The following is a 21,165-nucleotide window of genomic DNA, read 5'->3' on the forward strand; positions in this document are numbered from 1 at the left end:
CCTGCACCCGCGTGGGAGACCCGGAAGAGGCTCCTGGCTTCAGATCGGCAGAGTATCGGCCCGTTGCGCTCACTTGGGGAGTGAATCATCGGACGGAAAATCTTCCTCTCTGTCTCTCCTCTCTGTATATCCGCCTTTCCAATGAAAAAATAATAAAAATAAATCTTAAAAAAAAAATAAAAATAAATATATAATTGTGAGAGCCCAGTTGCAGAGAAGATAAGTAGAAAGGATATTCAGGTGTTTTCTGATTAATGTAGGCTGGCTTCATTGAGGCAGAAAATGAGTCCTCTGACAGAAAAGTAAAAAAAAAAAATTTTTTTTAATTATTTTATCGGAAAGGCAGATGTACAGAAAGGAAGAGAAATAGAGAGGAAGATCTTCCATCCGATGATTCACTCCCCAAGTAGCTGCAATGGCCTGTGCTGTGCCAATCTGAAGCCAGGAGTCGGGAACTTCTTTCCGGGTCTCTCACACAGGTGCAGGGTCCCAAGGCTTTGGGCCATCCTCGACTGCTTTCCCAGGCCACATGCAGGGAGCTGGATGGGAAGTGGAGCTGCTGGAATTGGAAGCAGTGCCCATTTGGGATCCCAGCACGTTAAAGGCGAGGACCTTAACCATTATGCTATCGTGCCGGGCCCAGAGTAAAAATTTCAAGGTGACCAAAAGAGCAGAGTTTGGGATGAGAAGGGCTCTCCAGCCACCCAGCATAATTTCAGAAAGAGCTCAGAAGTGTAATAACACCTAGATGTTTAGAGTGGCTTCAAACTATGTTTTAATGTTTTATAGTGAAATTAAAGTCATAGTCAGTTTATGAAATTTGATAGTGAAAGGAGTCCTGTGTTACAGTGCAATACTTAAAACCACCAAGTTCCTCTTGGGGAAACTAACTTTCACAGACATCTGTTTTACATCTCTCTGTAGCTTTAGTCATCTGAATTCTATACAGGATGTGGCATGCAAGAGACACTTAGGTAAAAGTTAACCATGTTGCTTACTCTCATGATACAGGAATCTAGTAGTACTGCATGAATTCATCTCTCTTCCCTTCCTTGACAGTTCTTTTATGCCATCTCCAGCAGTAAATCATCCAATGTCATTGTCCTGTTATTAGCGCAGATAATGGTAAGTTTGATGAACTAGCTTTTTTGTGTATAATTATAAAATGCCACAGATGTATTGTAAATAATTCAAGCCCCCGCTACATTCACAGTTAACTTCTGTGTGAACCTACAGGGCATGTACTTCGTCTCTTCCGTGCTGCTGATCCGGATGAGTATGCCTCTGGAGTACCGCACTATAATCACGGAAGTCCTGGGAGAACTGCAGTTCAACTTCTACCATCGATGGTTTGATGTCATCTTCCTGGTCAGCGCTCTTTCCAGCATACTGTTCCTCTATTTGGCTCACAAACAGGCACCAGAGAAACATATGACATTTTGAACTCCTACTGCCACAGACTGGCAGTGACCAGTGGTATCACAATTTGGATGGAAGAGGGAAAGTGGAGAGGGCTCAAGCTGAATGTTTTCTAAATGAAATGCTGCAGCAGCATATTGTCCCTTCAGCATTGGCCTTCCACCCCAGGTCACACGCAGCATCAGCGAGGACTTGAGCAGAAGCAACTCAAAGCAGCGGTCCTCAGAAAACATTTCCTGTGGATTTGAAACTCATGCCAGTTGGGAGTGAGGGTTGTGGGAAATGAGCCAAGAAACTAGAGGGAAAAAGGCGTTGGAACTCAACTGGCCAGGGTTCACATGGAGACCGTGGCTTTCCCTTGGGATTGACTCATTAAAAGCCAAAGGTGGTGACACTTTAGTCCTGCATTCATTTCCTCAAGTGTGGGTATCTGTTATCTAATGTGCGTTAGCTTCTCCCCACTGCCCTCCCCTGCCCTGTTAAAATAGCCAAGAACTTTTCCGTTATTTTCTGGGAGCGGGATGGAGTACAGCTGAAATAGATGCTACCAATAGAGAGTTATATTACTCTTCCTGAGTTCCTTTTCACTTAGTATTGCTTAATTCAGTAATGATTTTTTTTTTCTTACCCTTTGCCCCTCATGTGAAACAGTAAGTAGCTGCAGTAAGTCACTTTTCTACCCTGGAACTAAGTTTCTTCATCTATAAAAGGAAGATAATGGGAATTTTTCAGAATGTTCGGAAAAATGGTTTAAGAAAATCCTGATTATATGGAAGTCTCTTACTATAAAGGTCTTATTCTGTATGTTGTGCTTTTTAAAGATTAAAACACAAATCTATCCCAACAAAAGCTCTATAAAGGTTATACCAGTGAACAGAGAAAGTTTCAAGCAAACTCAGAAGGCGTCTTTAATGGTATTTATTGTAGTAAACACAACATTGTTACAAAAGCATAATTTAACAGACTTATCTACTTAGATACTTTAAATCACATACACAGATTTGCAAATCATCTTTGGTGCTCAGGGAACTCGTCAGGGTAGGAGATACCACACAAAGGAGGGAGGTCAAGTTGAAGCTTGGAAGAGATCACATGAGAAGAATCCGGCTCGTGCCATAGTTCTTCCTAAGTCACCCATAAAGAAGTCATCTGCAATAGTGGCCCTCAGACGGATGACAGCAGAAGACATGACGAATGGTTTCCAGAAGAGTTCTTCTCTAACAGACGGTCAACAAATGGCAGCTCATTCCTTCAAAAATTTGTATTACATATCCAGAAACAGCTTTCAGCCAAAGCCATAATTCATTCTCATTACAGCTCAGTATCTTCAGAACTGGCAGAAGAATTTGAGGCTGTACTATCTGCCTGTACAAAAGAAAAGAAAGGATTGACAAGAGCCCAAGTGTGACTGTCAAGAGAGGCATGATCGGAGTTACATGACCTCAGGTAGGGAATAACCACTCGCTAGAAACCAGAAGACCTGAATTCTACACTTGGCTTCGATTCCAATGTGCTCTTGACACATTAGCAAGTGTCTTAATGTGTCCACAGTACATAAGCCAGCTTAGTGCTATAATTGACATACAGGAATTTATAATTTTTTTAAAGATAGAGTGTTAAGCATTCCAGCATACAAAGCCAGTAACTATTATTGTATGTTCATTAAAATGAATATTTGTTTTTTATATTGCCAATCATTAGAATTGATAGAATGGAAACCAATATTGAATGAAACTTTCAGGATCCTGGCATTGTATTAAATTTCCTTTATGAATTTGGATAAGTCTGTTCCTCTGTGATAAACTACACAAAGGTACCAAAGAGAAGGGCCAGCATTATAACACAGCAGGTTAGGTCTGTGATACTGACATCCCCTGTTGGAGTGTTTGTTCAAGTCCCAGCTTCTCCACTACCAGTCCAACTCCCTGGCAACATGCCTGGGAAAGCAGCAGAAGTTGGCAAGAGCATTTGGGCCCAACCACCCGCTTAGGAGATCCAGATGGAATTCCACGATCCTAACTTCAGTCTGGAGAAGGCCCGGACTGGGGAGTGAACCCACGATTGGAAGATTTCCTTGTCTTTCTCTGCCACTCTCCCTTTCAAATGAACAAAAATCTTTAAAATAGCAAACAAATTCACCAAAGAATGTATTCCAGATGTATAGAAGAATACTTCAAGAAGTTCATGAAAAATAGAAGACTAATTTTAGTGCAAAAACTTGAAATTCATGCTTAATATTTTCTACACACTATAAAATTTGTGCCAAAATAAATTCAGAAAATTCCATCCTCTATGAACTTTTTGAAGTACCTTCAGACAAAAGGCTGTAATACATGCCAATTATTAATAATACTGTTCCTGACTACTACCACCCAGTTTTCATGTTCATGGTGAGCCAAGCCCAGTGTTCAAAGCACTTTGACAATGTGATCCTGATAAAAAAAAAACTGCCTTATGCCTGTGGGGAAGCAGAGCAAATAAAGGCTGACAACATGAAAAACCCAGAATTTGTAGCTAAATGATCTGACTTGGGCTCTTCTACTGATGCACATGATAATTTGACAACTTTTATCAGCCCTAAGCAATTGCTGTCACTTACATGCTATGAAAATAAGAAGTTCATTGTCTTTACACTGTCTCCTTTCCTGCAATAACTATTTGTTAGTCATCTTTACATAGTCATTTTGTGTTATTTTAGAAGTCAATGGCAATCCAACTTATTAGGGGCTTTGGTAAATTAAGTCACTGAAAAATGCTGATATATCCACTTACTCGTTCTTTTGCCACGTGCGAATCGTTCTCCGATTCCACAGGTGTTTCTGTGGAACCTGGGGGGCTAGCCAGTGGAAGAGCCATGGAGGACACAATGGGGATTTTCTTAGCTTGGAAATACTCATAGGCTTTCTTCCCGCAGACTAAGAGTGTGACGTTTTCCCCACTGCTCTGGATTCTTTCCACCACCTTCTCATAGGGTTCATCGAGCACATTTGCACCATTCACTTCAATGATGACATCCTCATCCTCCAGGCCGGCCAGGCCAGCAGGGCTGCCCTTCTGTACCTGTGAACAGATGCACTGAGTTATCAACTCCAAAGGGCAGGTGAGAGACTAACTTCCCTTCAGATGGAAGTGTTTAGAAAGTTTATTCATAACTGTGTAGTTATTTCCCCTTGTGTGACAGAAGGTGCAGAGGGTCTTCTAAAGCTTTTCTACTGTGTGTGAGTGGTTAGTGTTACAGTGATTGAATATCATAGTGTGTGTTTTCTAGGTTGGCAGCACTAGGTTCCCTAGGTCCACTTTCTACACTCAACTCTACAGCTGCAGGGAGAATCTCATTTTGGTGCCTCCAAGATACGTGCACTAAATGCAAAGAAGCAGCAGTGAGGGTTGATGGCAAATGTCACCAGGAATCAAGTCAACTCGTTATTTGATTTAAATGTGTCTAAAGAGGAGCAACAGATTTGGGAAGTAAAAGATCTTATAATGCACTCATAAAGGGTGTAAGATAGTATTGTCTGAATCCAAGTGAAATATGGGCCTTCAGTGTAAACTTTTTCCTAAGCCCTCAGTGGTTAGAGGCCGAGACTGCCCTAACTGGCGGTGTTCTTTATGCTGCCGGAGCCAGGTACCATACCTCTTTGACGAATGAGCCCGGCCGACCTCGAATTGCATTTAAGTGAAAGCCATAGCCGTTTGCACCTTTCTCCAGCCTGCAGAGTTTAGGCTTGTGATCCTCTGCTTCCTCTGTAGGATCTGCACTTGGGACCTCCAGAGGAACAGGAGTGGGACCCTCAGCCTCCTTGACAGAACCATTAGGCAGTTCTTGACTTTGGTAGTAGAAAAATGGGGAAAAACGAGCCTTTGGAAAACAAAAGAAAAAGCACTTAATTGTGAGAAGATTATTAGACATGGTTTAATTTATTGTCATAATGAAAGAAGCCTGAGTTTGGTCCTGGAGCAATATGCAAAAAAAAAAAATGCACATAAAAGTGAAGCAGAACAGAATATGCTGTCCACTGATAATAAAAAGAAAGGTCTACCAGTTTCTTTGGACTCCCTGATAGCAAACAAGACACTGAGCAGCCCTACTTGGAATCCCCCACTGGGAGAAGACAAATCTGAGAAACCTGTTGGCTCACACAAAGGTTCTTCTGACCATTCCCCTTCCTGAAGATGATCCTAACTCCTCACATCATTTTTCATCACTGTCTGAAGACTCAAGGCTATAGACTAACCTATAGAAGGCCAGTTATACAAGTTCATAGAAAAATTGAATTAAGATTTTGGAAAATTTTTAAATTTTGGAAAAAAAAGTGAAATCCATGCATAGATCTCATACATTTTCTATGAACTTTTTGAAAACCTTTTTGCCATAGTAATTGGGGAAGGACAGCAGTTACCAACCATATGGATACACATTTTGCTAAATGTTATTTCCAACACTTTGCTTCTAACCATCCCTTCACCACCTCCACCCCCAGGATCTGCTGAACTCTCTTTTGCCATGTGTTATAACCAATAACTATTCTTGCCAAACTCACCATTTTCAAGTGCTTATCTAGGCTAACTCGGAACTTCCATCTGAAGAAAGAAGTATAAAAGCAGAACAGGACATGTAATTTTTTTAAAACTGAACTCAGTTTGCCCAGCATTGTGGTACAGAAAACTAAGTTGAGGCCTACAACCCCAACATTCTGACCTGGAGAACTGGTTCAAGTCCTAGTTACTCCACTTGTAATCCAGCCTCCTGATTATGGTGCCCGGGAAAGGAGCACGTGCTGCCCGCACGGATGGAGTTCCAGGCTTCAACCTGGGCATTGCGGGCATCTGGGGAGGGGTCCGACAGGTGGAAGCACAGACACTCTTTCCCTTTCAAATAATTTTTTTAAAGGAAATCATAAAACAACAAACTGACATTTTAATAGAGTAAAAAGTTTAGCTGGCTGTGAGCAGATTGAGGACTAGGAGGGTAGATGTGGTTTTGGTGCGATCCCAGGTCAGTTGAATGTCTATACTTGATAGGCAATCAAGGGCATGAAGGTGAGAATGTGTGCTCTTGAAATCACAACTGTAGCAACCTAAAATGAGCTCTGGTGGTCATCTTAGGAACCACAACACCACATCTCCTTCCTTCCTGGGTGAGAACAGCACAAGTACCTTACCTAGGTCAGCTTACTTTAGACCTTTCAGTGATAAACTGCTCCTTTAAAATGGGGAAGAAAAGAAAAAGAACCTGTTCCTTATTGGAGTCTTCCTCTTTAAAAAGGTGAAAAATTGTTGATGACTCACTACACGCCGGAATAGCAGCACTGCTCAAGCAAAGTCACTATATATAATAGCAGCAGCTAATTGTGAAGCAAATTACAGGGACATCAAAGTTTGAACGCTTCGGACTTATGCTGTTACCCTACAGGGTAAGTTAGCCACTGCTTGTAGTACCAGCAGCTCATACTGGAATGCATCTCAGCTGATCCACTTCCAATCCAGCTTCCTGTGCCTGCAAAAGCAGCAAAAGATGACCCACATTCTTGGTGTTCTTGCTAACTAGGAGACCCAGATGGAGTTGCTGGCTCCTGGTTTTGGCCTGGCCCAGCCTGGGGTCCATTGCAACCAGTTGGTGAATAGACCCATGAGAGGAAGATCTTTGTCTCCGATACTCCTCCTTTCATAAAAAATAAGTATTTGGAAAAAGGAATATAAAAAACTTAAATATTTCGTGAGTTTCTGTTCATTATTTGAATATGTATGGGTCTCACCTCTGCTAGGAACTGCAACAGGTGTTTCTCTTGCTCACCAATCCATCTCAAGGGCCCACCTCCCACCCACCCTATGAAGTTGCCTTTGAGAGAGGAGCAATAAGAGGATAAGGGCAGATATTTTCATGGAGCAAAAATTAACCACTAACAAAAGGAGTTAAACCCTCCCATGATCATATTATTGTGATTTCAGGAAAGGTCAGGTAGGACCTGATGCCAACAGTCCCTTTAGAAACCTGCAGCAGTGGCTTCTAGCCTGCTGCTCGACATTTCTGCCAACTGGCATGGTGTGCACCGCTCTGCGTACCTTACTCAGCCCATTTCTAGTAGTTTCAGTTGTTCTTAGCCCAAAACAAGTCTTATAGGCTTCTCCCTTTGTTCCAGCTGTGCTGTATAAAACATCCCAACAAAAAGAAATCTACTCCTCATATGCACAATTTTTCAAGTTCTTGAAGTCACTTTCTTCTCTAAAGTGGTTATGGTTATTCAACCCAAATACTTGGTAGCTTCCAAAACCTCTTCTCCTGGCTACCTTATCACTGGATCTTCAAGGTTCTTAGAAATAGAATATTGATTTAACAAATGTGCAACATTATTATGCATGCTGTGAACATTAATTCATTTAACTTGTATGGTCACTCTACCACAGCTACCTCCATATTACAACTAAATCAGTAGCTAATTTGTCCCAAGGTAACATTACTGGTAATTCCAGCATAACCTGGCCAAACCAGAGATCATGATCCTCCAATGGCAAATATCAATTGACAAAAAACACTAAACTACCTTTTATGGAGAAAGTGCATCATGGGACAGCAGCTTAAGCTGTGTCCATGTCTCCATTCCCAGGAGAAGCCCATATACTTTATCAGAACACCAGTTCAAATCTGGCTGCTCCATGTTTCTGATCTACTTCCTGCTAAGGCATCTGGGAGGCAATGGATAATGACCCAAGCACTTGGATCTTTGCTACCCACATGGGAGATTTGCATGGAATTCCTGGTTTCTGGCTTCTGCCAGGCCTGGCCCCCACTGTTGTGAACATCTGGGGAGTGAACCAGTAGATGAAAGACATGTCGTGTCTGTCGGTCTCTGTCTCCTTCACTGTCACTCTACATTTCAAATACATACATACATCTTGACAATAAATGTAGAGCAACTGCATGGAGTGTCATCAAGTTTCTGGTCTTTTTCTGTAGTCATATCAGGTCTCATTTGGTATTCATACAACTTAAACTTTGACATAATTTGGTACTTGAAATCTATCCCTGCTTCAACTTAATCTTATTGTTTTTATTCTTTCCAACCTACTGATTTTGCATACTAATTATACTCTGCAGCACATTAACTGTCAGCATTTTATCCATCAGGTTAGATATGCTGTCGTGTATCCACTTAAATGTAGTAAGCAGGTTTAGGACAGAAACAAGCAGCATGCCATTGACCCATATCCAAGTGTGTAAGGCATCAAATGACTGTCCCCCATCCTGTTGCTCATACAGTTTGACAGCAAGGAGCAGCTCCCTCCCCAGCTTCCCCCACAGACACAAGAGAAAAAAAAAGGGGGTGGGGAAAGAACCGGAACATTTGTCCCTACCTTCCTCTGTATCTTGACCCTTCCCACCTTAATCAGTGACCCACACAGGCATGCATCCCTCAATGATATAAGTAATATTAGAGCCTGATGCAGTAGCCTAGCAGCTAAAGTCCTTGCCTTTAACGTGCTGGGATCCCGTATGGTCACCAGTTTTAGTCATGGAGTCCCACCTCCCATCCAGCTCCCTGCTTGTGGCCTGGGAAAGCAGTCAAGGATGGCCCAAAGCCATGGGACCCTGCACCTGCGTGGGAGACCCGGAAGAAGCTCCTGGCTTCAGATTGGATCAGCTCTGGTTGTTGCAGCCATGTGGGGAGTGAATCAGCAGACAGAATATCTTCCTCTCTGTCTATCTTTCCAATAAAAATAAGTAAACCTTTAAAAAATAATACAAAAACAAATGTGCTGAGAAGTATGGTATAATGAATTAACAATCCAAGTACTTGAGTTTAAACATTGGTTTCAATTTTTATCAAGCTCAGTGACGAACAAATCACAGTCTAAGCTTGCTCTCTACTCTATGAAAAAGGACTAGCACCAGCACCCACACAAACTGTATCTTCCAAAGTCCTTTGGATGCTTCTGTTACTGCGCATCTCATAGAACAAGAACTTTTTATCTGGTTCATCTGTATGACCAACACCCAACAGGCAGATGGTACTTAAAAATCCCTCAATGACGATTAAACTCAGCTGAAGCTCAGTTCCTATGGTAAAATACAGGCTGTAAAACCTTAAAATACACAAATAGTAGGTGTTATGATTTAGAGTTGCTAAGAGGCAGCTGGAGTTTCGGTGCAGCAGGATTAAGCCACCACTTGCAATGCTGACATCCCACAGCAGTTCTTGGGCTGCCTATTTTGCTGCTTCTGATGAGTGTGGAAATGCAGAGGAAGGTGTACTTGGACTGCTGTCATCCATTGGATACCTGAATGGAGTCCTGGCTCCTGCTTCAGCCAGGCCTAGACCCAGCTGTTGTGGCCATGTGGGGATGAACCGAAGAAGGAAGATATTCTTTCTTTCACTCTTTCAAATAGAAAAGTTGCTGAGAGGAAGTTTAGTCCGAGTCAACTTGATCTTCAGGAGTCCATTTCTATTCCCTCCAATTTGCTAAGGATTTGTACTCTGTTTCATAATTTCAGAGATTGGTGGACTTTACTGATCTACATTTTAAAATCCCATTATTCTCCATTTTGAAAGTTAAGGCTATTTGTTACAAACCCATTTTTCAAATAATTTTTTTTGTTGTTGTTACAGAGAGAGAAGTAAAGAGAAATAGAAAAAGAAGTCCTCCATCTACTGGTTCACTCCCCAGATGGCTGCAACAGCCGGGGCCGGGTCAGGCCAAAACCAGGAGCCAGGAGCTTCTTTCAGGTGTCCCACCTGGGTAGCAAGGAAGCAAACACTTGGGCGATCCTCCATTGCTTTCCTTCCTCATTGGCAGGGAGCTGGACTGAAGCGGAACAGCCAAGACTCAACCAATATCCATATGGGATGCTGGCAGTGTAATATGCAGCACCACAATGAAGGTCCCAGGGTTTTGGGGGGGGGGAGAGGGCGGGGGGTTGTTTTGTTTAAATTTATTTAAGAGAGGGAGAGCTCTCACTATTAGTTTACAACCAAGATATGTGAAAGGACTAGAGTTTAGAATGGGGCCCAGGTTTCCCACATAGTTGGCTACACCTCTTCCTGCAGGTCTGCATTACAGGGATCCAGGAGCTGCTGATCAAACCCAGGCACTAGGGTATTAGGAGCAGGCACTTAACCGCTAGACAAAGCGCCCGGTCTTTCAAAATGTCCAGTCTAGACACTTGGGATCCATTTACCAATCATTTGACATTCTTTCATCAGTACCACTGTGAGATTCAATTCAGCCTTAGGGACGGATGATTGTTACGCCCATTCTAGTGTAAAGAACAAAGGAGGAACTCAAGCCAAAGTGCAAATGTATGAGTGAACAGGTCCAACCTTAACGCAAGAACACGGGGCCTGTTCTACTTACCAGTTTATATAGACTGTCCGTCTCTTTGTCAACCACCAGCAGGGAAGTCTGGTCTCCACCCTTTTTAATCATTTCCACCACACTGTCATGATCGAGGGATTCCACAGATGTGCCATTGACCGCAATTACCAGATCGTTGTTCTTCAGGCCAGCCGCCTCTGCTGGACTTCCAGAATCTATGTCCTTGATGATCTGACCTACCGTCCGAACAACAGGAAAATGAAATGATCAGAAAGCATGCCCCTAACACACTGTGAAACTTCTACTGGAGTCCAAGGAGCTGATGAAGCTCATGTAAACACATGCTGAGTATAACCACTGCCCCTTCTGGCCTCAGAAAACCTGTGAGCACTGTGCGCAGGTTCATTTCCTGCTCAGAACTCTCTCGGGACACACCTTGCATTTTACAATGAAATGTCATCCTCTAAAAGTGCCTGACATTCCATCTTGGTGAAATAGCAATAATCATTGAGGGTCACCGGGTTCCCAGGAAGTCAATAGGCTAACCCGTAGCCAAATCAAGAGTCTTCCCAAAAAATCCATGAGAAAAAGAGCATTATGAAGAAATACGTGTAATTTCCAAAAATTTCTGCATCAAAACAAGCTTTTCATTCTCATGTCCCATGAACTTTTTGAAGGACCCTTGTATGTCTTACATAGAAGCTAAGCTGAAAAAAAAGGTGGGGGGGAAGGAGGGCAGGAAGACAGGTGTAATAAATTTATACAAAGGAAAGTGAAAATGAAAAAAAGCAATTAATATAAAAACTGAGGCAGGGGAAAGGTAGATGAGGGAGGGGGGACCAAAGAACAAAAACCAAAGACTTCAGACTCTGGACACCGACGCTGGCATGTTAGTAGCAGCTGACTGTATTCAACTATGATTGCATTCGAGTGAACCATCGCCTGGCGTGCCTGTAGCCGTCTTCTCCCGACCTTGCACTTTCGTCACCACACGCCTCCCTATCTCTTACGCTTTAGCCTTCACACTGTGTGAACAAGTTCCAGTTCTACTTTTTTGGCTACCTGCTGGGCATCTCTAACAAGATATCCCATAGATGCCTCAAATGCCATTTATTCAAATGAAAAATCAGCTCTGCCCACTCCCCATTTCCAAGCCCCTCTCCCTGGTCACCTGAGTTAACACCAACAACTGACCGTTCCTACATTCACCCCTATAATCAGTCAGTTGCTACATCCTTCAGTGCTGCCTTAATATTTTCCACACCCCTCTTCTTGGTCATTTCCAGTAACCTGAATGCAATTTGCAGTAGTTTCTGCCTGGGATTGTATCTATCCTGCTATAGCTTTTCCAACCGGCTCTCCCCTCCCTTGTTCTCCAAGTCAGATCTGCCTTCTGACCCGCTTGTGGCCCTGTCTAAGCATGCACTCCCCAAGGCAACACACACACAGGCTTTGCAAATAATCAGTCCCGAGTTGGATCCCAGGTATACCACAACTATTTGACTTTTACATAACTACCAGGTCTTCTCCAAGCCCTCAATTTCAGCAATTCTTGTGGAATGATCAAGAGTCATGGAGATGTTTAAAGCCCCCAAGTCAGTGTAGGCTTCATTTTGCCTTATCACACTTTAGGGGGCCCAAGTTCAGGCCCCCATGTGCTGGACAAACTGACCCCATTTCTTTCCTACTTTTTTGCTTTTCCTGTGGATCAGGAATTGAGGGCTTGAAGACCGCTGGCGCCGGGTTCGGATGAAGAGCTAGCTGGTTACGCCGCCAGGTCCGGGGCCCTTCTAATGCCTTACCTTGCTGTTCTGATCCTGCCCTCAGATAGAAACCATAGCCATTGCTTCCCTTCTTCATCTCCACAAGGCGGGGCTGCTGCGGCAGCAGCTTCAAACTGGCCGTCTCTCTCCTGAACTGTATCTTCTGCTCACTGTGGTGTTTATCCGTGTCTTTGTCCACCAGAAGGAACATGATCCGGTTGCCCGACTTCTTCACCTGCAACCAACACACGGATGAGGGACGTCGGCTGGGGCTCGGCAGTCTCCACGAAGCGGCACACGACCTCCCGACAGAAAACGTGAGATCAGGTCTTGAAATTAAGCTGTTCCTGACACCATCCTATCATCTAGCGCTACTCCTACAGCTGTTTCCCTTTGCTGTCTACGACTCCACCCACACAGAGGCCACCTGACACCAGGCAAGACCTGGAATTCAGAAAACCTGGAAGGAGGGCCCGGCACCATGGCCTAGCGGCTTAAGTCCTTGCCTTGAATGCGCCAGGATCCCATATAGACGCCGGTTCTAATCCTGGCAGCCCCGCTTCCCATCCAGCTCCCTGCTTGTGGCCTGGGAAAGCAGTCGAGGACGGCCCAAAGCTTTGGGACTCTGCACCTGTGTGGGAGACCTGGAGGAAGTTCCTGGCTCCTGGCTTTGGATTGGCATAGCATTGGCCATTGCGCTCACTTGGGGAGTGAATCATCGGGTGGAAGATTTTCCTCTCTGTCTCTCCTCCTCTCTGTATATCTGACTTTCCAATAAAAATAAATAAATCTTTAAAAAAAAAAAACCTGGAAGGAGCGATGGATATATAAATAAAATCTTAAATTTAATCAACTTATTTTTATTTGGAAAGGCAGATATATACAGAGAAGGAGATAGGGAGTGAACCAGCAGATGGCAGATCTCTAAGTGGCCACAATGGCTGGAGCCAAGCTGAGCCAAATCCAGAAACCAGGAGCTTTTTCTGGGTCTCCCATGTGGGTGCAGGGTCTGAAGTCTTTGAGCCATCCTCAGCTGCTTTCCCAGGCCACAAGCAGGGAGCTGGATGGGAAGCGGGGCTGCTGGGATAGGACCCAGTGCCCATATGGGATCTCACTAGACACAAAGTGAGGATTTAACCACTATGCTATTGCACCAGGCCCAAGTTGATTAATTTTTAAAGGTTTTGCATGATCCTCCCCAAAATTTCCAGTTTTTTTCACATGTCATGGAACCAGGCCAGGACAGATGATCTGTAGTTATCCAGTATCCTCCATGGGAGTTCTGGACAGTGGTCCATCCTTATCTTTTACTTTCAGTGCTCCATAGTCAACTATGATAAATATGCTAAATATTAAAATTCTAGAAATAGACTATTCATAAGAGTTTTTTAATCTTGGTATTAGCTTTCATTATTTTTAATTCTTAATTCAACTTGGAAGGCAGAGCAACAAAGAAAGTGAATTTCCATCCACTGTTCACATCCCAAGGGCCCACAACAGCCAGGGCTGGCCCAGGCCAAAGCCCGGGGGCCACATGGGGGACAGACACCCAAGTATTTGACCAATCATCTGCCTCCTCCCAGGCATGCACTAACAAGAAATTGCAATCAAGCCCAGGTCTTGGAATGCAGACTTCCCCAGGAGTGACTTCACCACTGCCTAACACCCACCCCGATCCACGAGTGTTAAGTGGCATGCGTTCTGCAGAGCAGAATCAAATCTTGGACCATCCCACTCCATCCTGCCTGGGACGTGAATCATCCCTTTGTCTTGCACACCCACGCTGTGGGACCACCCACTCCTTCACCACCCGGGATCCACCTCAGTTATGAGATCAGCTGTCATGGTATCATTCTGCTTGTGTTCAAGGAGCCCTTATTTTACTTTATAATGGTCCCAAAGCACAAGACTATTTTATTATAGCATATCATTATAATTGATTTAATGACCTTCTATGACTGTAATAAATTCAGTGTTGAGATGATGATACTAAAATATTTTCTTAGGAACTGGAAGATAACCAAGGCAGTGACGAATGCAGTAGTCCCCTGTTACAAGAGGAGACTGTGTTCCAAAATGTTCCACAGACGCCTAAAACCACGCTAGTACTACAACCTACATATAGTGTTTTTTCTCAAACATGCTGACAATGGTAACATTTCATTTTTAATTTAAACATGGTAAGAGACAAACTGAAAACAGGCAATTACATAAAAGTTATTTAAAAATGATTCCTGGAATTTCCATTTAACATTTTCAGGCTGCAGCTGACCACAAGTAACTGAAATCAGGGAAAGCAAACTACAGATGAAAGGTCACTAGCGCATGAGGAAGATGCAGAAGATAAAGCCGATGGTTCGAGGCCTCGTGTTAGGAAGCCGCAAAGGGTTTACTACAAAATGCTCTATTAACACTGCTGAGCCACCAGTGAGTATCCCGACACAGCAGGGCAACCTAACTGGTCCTCAAGCTTAGCTGACCTCTTCCCACGCCGTCTGTCACTTGTAATCAGAGTAGATAAAGTAATAAGAAAAGTCCCCCTGCGGGCACACCTTTTCAACCACCTCCTCGTGGCTGGCATCTTCTACATTCTCTCCATTCACTTCGATCAAGTGATCCCCAGCCAGGACACCAGCCTTCATAGCCACACCCTGAGGAATTATATCTGTCATGTACACTCCCTTTTTGCCTGGAAGAGAACAGAAGGAATTCCATCACACAGAAAAACTAAAAGTCCCAAATAGGAAAAGCACAACTTTTAACCTGTATAGCTAACTCAAACAGCCCTTGGCTTATGATCTGGAATCACAGTTATACCTCCTAGGACAAAACTTGACACCCGGCTCATCTGTGGGGGAGCACATGTTGATTTCAGTTGAACCCCTGAGATCCTTGGCCGCTTGGCCCAGAACATCCCACATCACGCCTGTGCTGGAGCCTGTGTTGTCCTTCCTGGATTCTCTGCCTTCCCAGAGGTAGGAGGAACCTGCTCCCTTCCCTCATCTTTGGTGTCACTGGGGATCTACTTAGTGGAGTCAGTAATGCGGCGAGGACAGAGGCCTGGTGGCGAGGGGAAAGCACGCAGTTAGGTGGCGGTGCTTTGGGTGCTACAAAAAGAAACATCAGTTCTTTCAAGACAATGTTATTTTAGTCTAGGCAAGGGGTAGCCTCATAGCACAAACCAGCTATGAATAAGAGCAATAACTTAAAGTTTACCTCCTAAACACATTACATTTATTACTATTTTTCTTCTTTTTTTCTGGTCAGAGCCATATCTTATCTTGGCCCAGATGTCATGCTTCCACTTTTTTTTTTTATACAAAAAAATTTTGTTTCATTTTTTGCAAGAGTGACAGAGAAAGAAAAGGAAAAACAGATCTTGTATCCACTGATTCACTTGCCAAATGACCACAACTGCCAAGAGCTGGGCTGGTCTGAAGCCAGGAGCCCCTTCTGGATGTCCCACGTGGGTACAGGAGCCCAAACACTCACTCCACTGCCTTTCAAGGCCATTATCAGAGAGCTGGACTGGAAGCAGAGCAGCCAGGATTCAAACTCGTGCCCACATGGGATGCCTCCATCTCGGGTCAAGGCTTATCATGCTACGCCATGGCACCAGCCACTAAGAAAACATTTTCTTCATAAAGTCAAGCTACACTATACACCATGACATTAGCACCAGAGCCAAATGAGTAGAGTAAATGCATATCAATGTTTGTTTCGCCATTTTGCTGATCATGGGCTTCTGAGCCATGCCAAGCTTCCCTCAACTGCCTGCGTGCTTACCGACCAGCAGATCTGAGAATTACCTCCTTCAGCTAGCTTACATCTCCTACCGCAGATTAAATGGGTTTTCAGACCAATTTTAGAATTCCCTTCATCACTAAACCACTAGTGCCTCACCAGCACAGGGAAGCAGCTGGCAGTGGGCAACACTCAAGATGGAACCAACCAGTTACTGTAGTTCCCCTGGGTATAGGCTACAATCCAGAGAGACCAGGCCAGAGCTACAGCCAATCCACACTCGTGAAATGCCAGCAAGAGGATTTCAGTCACCACTGCACATCCAGGATCCCTCACATGATCAGGTACCCCTCACCTAGAGGTCAGCAGTGCACCTCAGGAAAGTTGGGCCTGAGCCACAACTGAGGCCACCTCAAGATATGGTAGAGTGAATGACCGACCTTCGGATCCTCTGGGCAATGAGAGATCCTGTTCTTATGCTAAAGTTCTACTAGGAAAAACCTCGGAGTTTTTTGTTTTGTTTACTGTTTTGCCTGTCATATCTTCAACCTCCCCTGCACCTTTACCCTGAGGACTCTAGAAAAGAATGACAAGGACACCTGTCGTCATAGGGTCAGCCTGGAAACCACTAGGAGAGAGGAAAGCCCAGTGCCCCTCTCCTCAGTGCCCCCAGCCCCCACTGCTGTGCCATGCCCGATTCATCATAGTGCAATGGTACCAGGCAGGAGAAGGGGTGGGGGCAGGGAGGGGAAGCGAAGAGCCCATCTGACACTCGGAGCAACTGCAAAGCTGTCAAGGAGAAAAGTCATTCCACAATGGCAACATCCTGATCCCCGAAGCTGTCATCCCCGCCCCGCCTCCAGCTCACCTTGGACAGTTGTCAGCGAGAAGCCATAGCTGTTTCCCTCCTTCACCAGGTAGCAGAGACGCGGCTGCCGCCAAGTATCCACACTTCCATTCATCACGGGACCAGGTTTCTCATCGTTCACACGTGGCTGCTCCTGACTTTGACCCAGCTCCTTCAAATCTACCTTTTTCTTCATGGCATCCTCATACGAATCGCCATCCAGGACTAGTAAAGTCACAGAATTCCCGCTCTTTCTGACAAGATCCACAACCTAGGACAGAGAAGGAGGTATGCTCACTGCACAAACACACTGGCACAACGCCTCCTCTGAGAGGATAACACGTGCCTACCTCGCGGCGTGGGGATGAGGATTTTACAGGCATCATTTCTTGGCTTTTTGGCCCAGATCAAGCGTGATGAGAATTGAACAGCGATGCCCAACATGTAGGCTCACCTGGCACAGCCTTTCTGCCCATGGATGCCACCAAGGAAGCATCCTCAAATTCTCTCTTCCTGCCACTGTCAGGGCCAAGTCAGAGTCTCCCAAAGAGCCCGACAGCTGCAGAGGCGCTTCACCAGAGCACCGAGAGCGCCCATGGTCCGTGCAGGAAAGAGACTGAACACCAAGCCCGCTGAGCGCCATGAGTTTCAAACAGGCTGGGGGTGGGGGAATGGGCAGCAGATGTAGCCACAAGTGCAAGGCCACAAGGCCACAAGAGGTGGTGGAAGAGTTGTAGAACCAAAGAGGGCTGTGTCAAGAGATTCCCAGAGACAAGGGGCCCACATAACTCTGAAAGAGGCCTTTGCTGGTGGCATGAAAGATGACACTCAGATGATTTTGAGCATATGGGAAAACCAAACTGACTCAAGCAATGGTAGCCAACACAGCGGCGAGGGGCGGGGGGGTTGTTTTTGTGACTTTTGATGACCTTGACCCTACGGATAAAGCTGTCATTCAGAAAGGCAGTGCTGTGAATGGTCACAGCCTTCAAGGCATGCACGTTCTGGTGAAGCAGGACACAGCCAGTGCTTCATCTGCCCCAAGAGTGCGAAATGGTTCTGGAAACTTCAGTGATGGTCCGGGAGACAGTTTTGGTGGCAATGACAACTTTGGTTGTAGAGGAAGTTGGTCGCGGTGGCTTTGGTGGCAGCCAGGGTGGTGGTGATTATGGTGGCAGTGGGGATACTTAAGATGGCTTTAGTAATAAGGGTATGTAATTTTGAACGTAGTGAAGCTATGATGACTTTGCTAGTTACAACAATCAATCTTCAGATTTCGGACCCATGAAGGGAAAAAACTTCGGAAGTAGATGCCCTTGTCCCTCTCATGATGGCTGCCAATGTTTTGCCAAACCACAAAATTAAAGTGGCTGTGGTGGTCCCAGCAGCAGCTGTAGCTATGGCAGAAGGTCTGAATGACTTCCCTGGAACAAAGCTTAGCAGGAAAGGAGAGCTATAGGGCCAAGGAAGCCACCGGCTACAGCAGATCTGAGAGCTCACTGAGCACAGTGGTGGGGGACCCAGCTGCTACCAAGCAATCGTGTTTTAGTCACTAGCCATGTGTAGTCAGGACTGCACCTGTGACTCACTGGAGAATGGGCATTTTGGTTTATGTTACAGAGAAAGTGGAAAGCATTCCAATCAAGGGTTTTTAATGTAGTTTCTTTTTATGCACCCATGCTGTTGATTGCCAAATGAACTAGCCTGATCACGATGCTAAATATATATACATACATATACGTATTTTTGTATGTATATATGTATATGCTTAATTGCCTAGCACAGTTTTTGGCATACAATGAACATGCAGTGCATGTTAAATCTGATGTTACTGATGTAAAGAGGGGCTGCCACTGTAGCATAACAGGTAAAGATACCATCTGCGACGCCAGCATCCCATCACACACCAATTGGAGTCCTGACTTTGCTCTATGCTGATGGCCTGGGAAAGGCAGCAGAGGATAGCCCAAGTGCTTGGGCCCCTGCTACCTGCATGGGAGACCCAGTGAAGCTCCTGGCTGCGGCCTGGCCCAGTCCCGGCTGTTATGGCCAGGAACCATGTGCACTCTCTCCCTTTGTCTCTGCCTCTTTTTCTGCAACACTTTCAAATACATAAATAAATCTTTTTTAAAAAATCTAAAAAAAAAAAAAAGTGTGGTTCTTATTTACTTGTAAGGGACTTGATTTTCCAATATAAAATAACCAACCGTGCTCTTGGCAGCCAGTGAAGAACTGAGCTGCTCTCACCTCTAACATGACCATCAGTAGAGCAGATGCGGAAGCTAGCGAGACCCAGAAAGGACCTCAAGGTGCCATTCACCTGCATATGCTCTTCCTTGTCCACAAAGACCCCGTTGATCCGCAGCACTCTGTCTCCATCCCGCAGGCCAGCCTTCTCGGCAGGGCTGCCCTTCTCAATCACCCGCACCAGGTGGCCTTCGGTGTCTTTCTCGATTCGCAGAAAGAAACCATAGTTTTGCCCTTCTTGTTTCGACAGTTTGCATTCTCGGGGGTTGAAGGTGGAGGCCATTTCTGGAGGGAAAAAAAAAGGAATTCATGGGGGGAAAAAAAATAGAATAAGAGCCCTGTTCCCGAACCCTGTTCCCCAGCCCTGTCATCCTGTTCTTCATGCAGTGCCAAGTCTAGACTGCACAGCAGCATTGGAATATCAGCTGCCTTTTGCCGCTTGCTCAAAATTTCCAAACCCGTCTCCAAGAATGACCTTTTAATGTGCATTTCAGATTCACAGTCTCAACTTGATACCACACACAGATGGCTCAACTCCAGGATCTCCAACAGCACTCCTTTTTATCCCCCAACTCAAAGAAACTAAGTCCAAATACATAACTCAATAAGTGCAAGAACATTTGGCAAATCTATCAAGTTCTAGGCACAGATGATGAGCATACAGATAGGAGACCCACACTTTGCCTCTCATATCAGAGAGAACGTAACTACCTGTTTACAATAGCGTGCGGGATATTGTATTGCAGAACAGAGTGGTAAGGAAGGACAAGGCTCTCAGGAAGAGGGTTGGAGGACCTGCAAGCAGCTTCCTGGAGGAATGACTTTTTCAAGGATGAGTAGGAGTCATATGAAGTAAGGCAGGACAAGGAATCCCATAAACAATGTAGTTGGGGGCAGGGAATGAATGCGTGAATCCAGGCCTCACGTCTGCTCCGATCAGCTGCTGATGCAATGGAAAAGTTGGTTGTAGAGGACCTTGAAGTTTCTGGTCACAGCAGAGATGCCACCAGAGAGAAGACTCCTGTGGCTGGGCCAGCGCTCTTGCTCTAGAAGTGGCCTGTTTCCATCCCTCCTGCCCCTCCTGTTGCGCTGTCACAGGACCAGGACCTTAAGCTATAGGTCGAGCACAGAACCAATGTGAAAGTCAAGAGTTAGGGCTTTGACTGCCAGTTAAGAGGAAAGCACCTGCCAATTCCCACAAGCCCTCCTGGCTTAAAGCTTTTCCTTTCACTAGAGAATAAGAATGGCAACTAGAACAGCAAGAGACCGAGGGCACGAGAACAGAGAATAAGCTCAGTTTGTTCTTGAAACTGGGTGCAGAGCAAGTCCTCACATTCCCCAGCTATAAATCAGACATGAAACCATCTGTCCCTTCCCTCCTGAAGGGCAGGGACAGATAACCACAGAGGGGTTGGGACATGTGGTGGTGAACAGACAGCCAAGTGCTCCAGCAGCCTCGGTGACTAGAGATAGCCATCTCTGAACTTTGTGCCCACAGAGACAGCCAGTACCAATCAGCCAGAAAGCCTCCCACAGCTCCATGACTTGGCCATCCCACAGGGTCTCCGCAGGCTGGCAGCCACAGAGGTACAAGAGATGAAGGAGGCAAGAAAAAGACAAACCAAGACAGATGCCTATCGAGAAAGGGGAAAGCCAAGCCCACAGCAGGGGAGCAGCCACCAGGGGAAAGCTCAGAGCATGGCCAGTGGGGTTGGCTGCCAGGCAGGAGTCTGTTTGGGATCCATTCCAGCTCCTTGCGCCTTTGCTTCTCTGCTCATCACCTAGCCTGACATGGGCATAGATTCAGCTTTCAGCTAGAATCCACAGCAGTAT

General features: G+C 45.2%; 2 protein-coding genes across 5 annotated transcripts in view; one reads left to right on the forward strand and one right to left on the reverse strand.

Annotated features, from left to right (window-relative positions):
* Positions 1-1,811, forward strand: part of LOC121168352 (Golgi pH regulator) — a 44,331-nt gene extending 42,520 nt beyond the window's left edge. For both annotated transcript variants that reach the window (XM_040998358.1, XM_040998359.1), the window contains 2 exons: positions 1,060-1,125; positions 1,237-1,811. In XM_040998358.1, the coding sequence (XP_040854292.1) occupies positions 1,060-1,125; positions 1,237-1,443 (273 nt within the window). In that variant the 3' untranslated portion in view covers positions 1,444-1,811. The remainder of the gene's footprint in view (positions 1-1,059; positions 1,126-1,236) is intronic.
* Positions 1,812-2,372: 561 nt separating this feature from the next.
* PDZK1 (PDZ domain containing 1) lies at positions 2,373-19,615 on the reverse strand. Of its 3 annotated transcripts, none has more exons than XM_040998355.1 (8): positions 19,406-19,615; positions 17,107-17,356; positions 15,047-15,183; positions 12,534-12,729; positions 10,771-10,967; positions 5,054-5,278; positions 4,192-4,479; positions 2,373-2,784 (listed from the first exon to the last, which is right to left on the reverse strand). In XM_040998355.1, exons 1-8 carry the CDS (start codon positions 19,613-19,615, stop codon positions 2,731-2,733), a joined length of 1,557 nt encoding a protein of 518 aa, XP_040854289.1. In that variant the 3' UTR covers positions 2,373-2,730. The 3 variants fall into 3 exon arrangements, with proteins under 3 accessions (XP_040854289.1, XP_040854291.1, XP_040854290.1); XM_040998356.1 differs by having other exon boundaries at positions 2,666-2,780; positions 4,188-4,479; XM_040998357.1 differs by lacking the exons at positions 12,534-12,729; positions 15,047-15,183.
* Between the last annotated feature and the right edge of the window lie 1,550 nt (positions 19,616-21,165).

This window comes from Ochotona curzoniae, unplaced genomic scaffold, assembly GCF_017591425.1.
Source record: "Ochotona curzoniae isolate NIBS_2020 unplaced genomic scaffold, NIBS_Ocur_1.0 scaffold_1037, whole genome shotgun sequence".
NCBI classification, from domain to species: Eukaryota; Metazoa; Chordata; class Mammalia; order Lagomorpha; family Ochotonidae; genus Ochotona; species Ochotona curzoniae.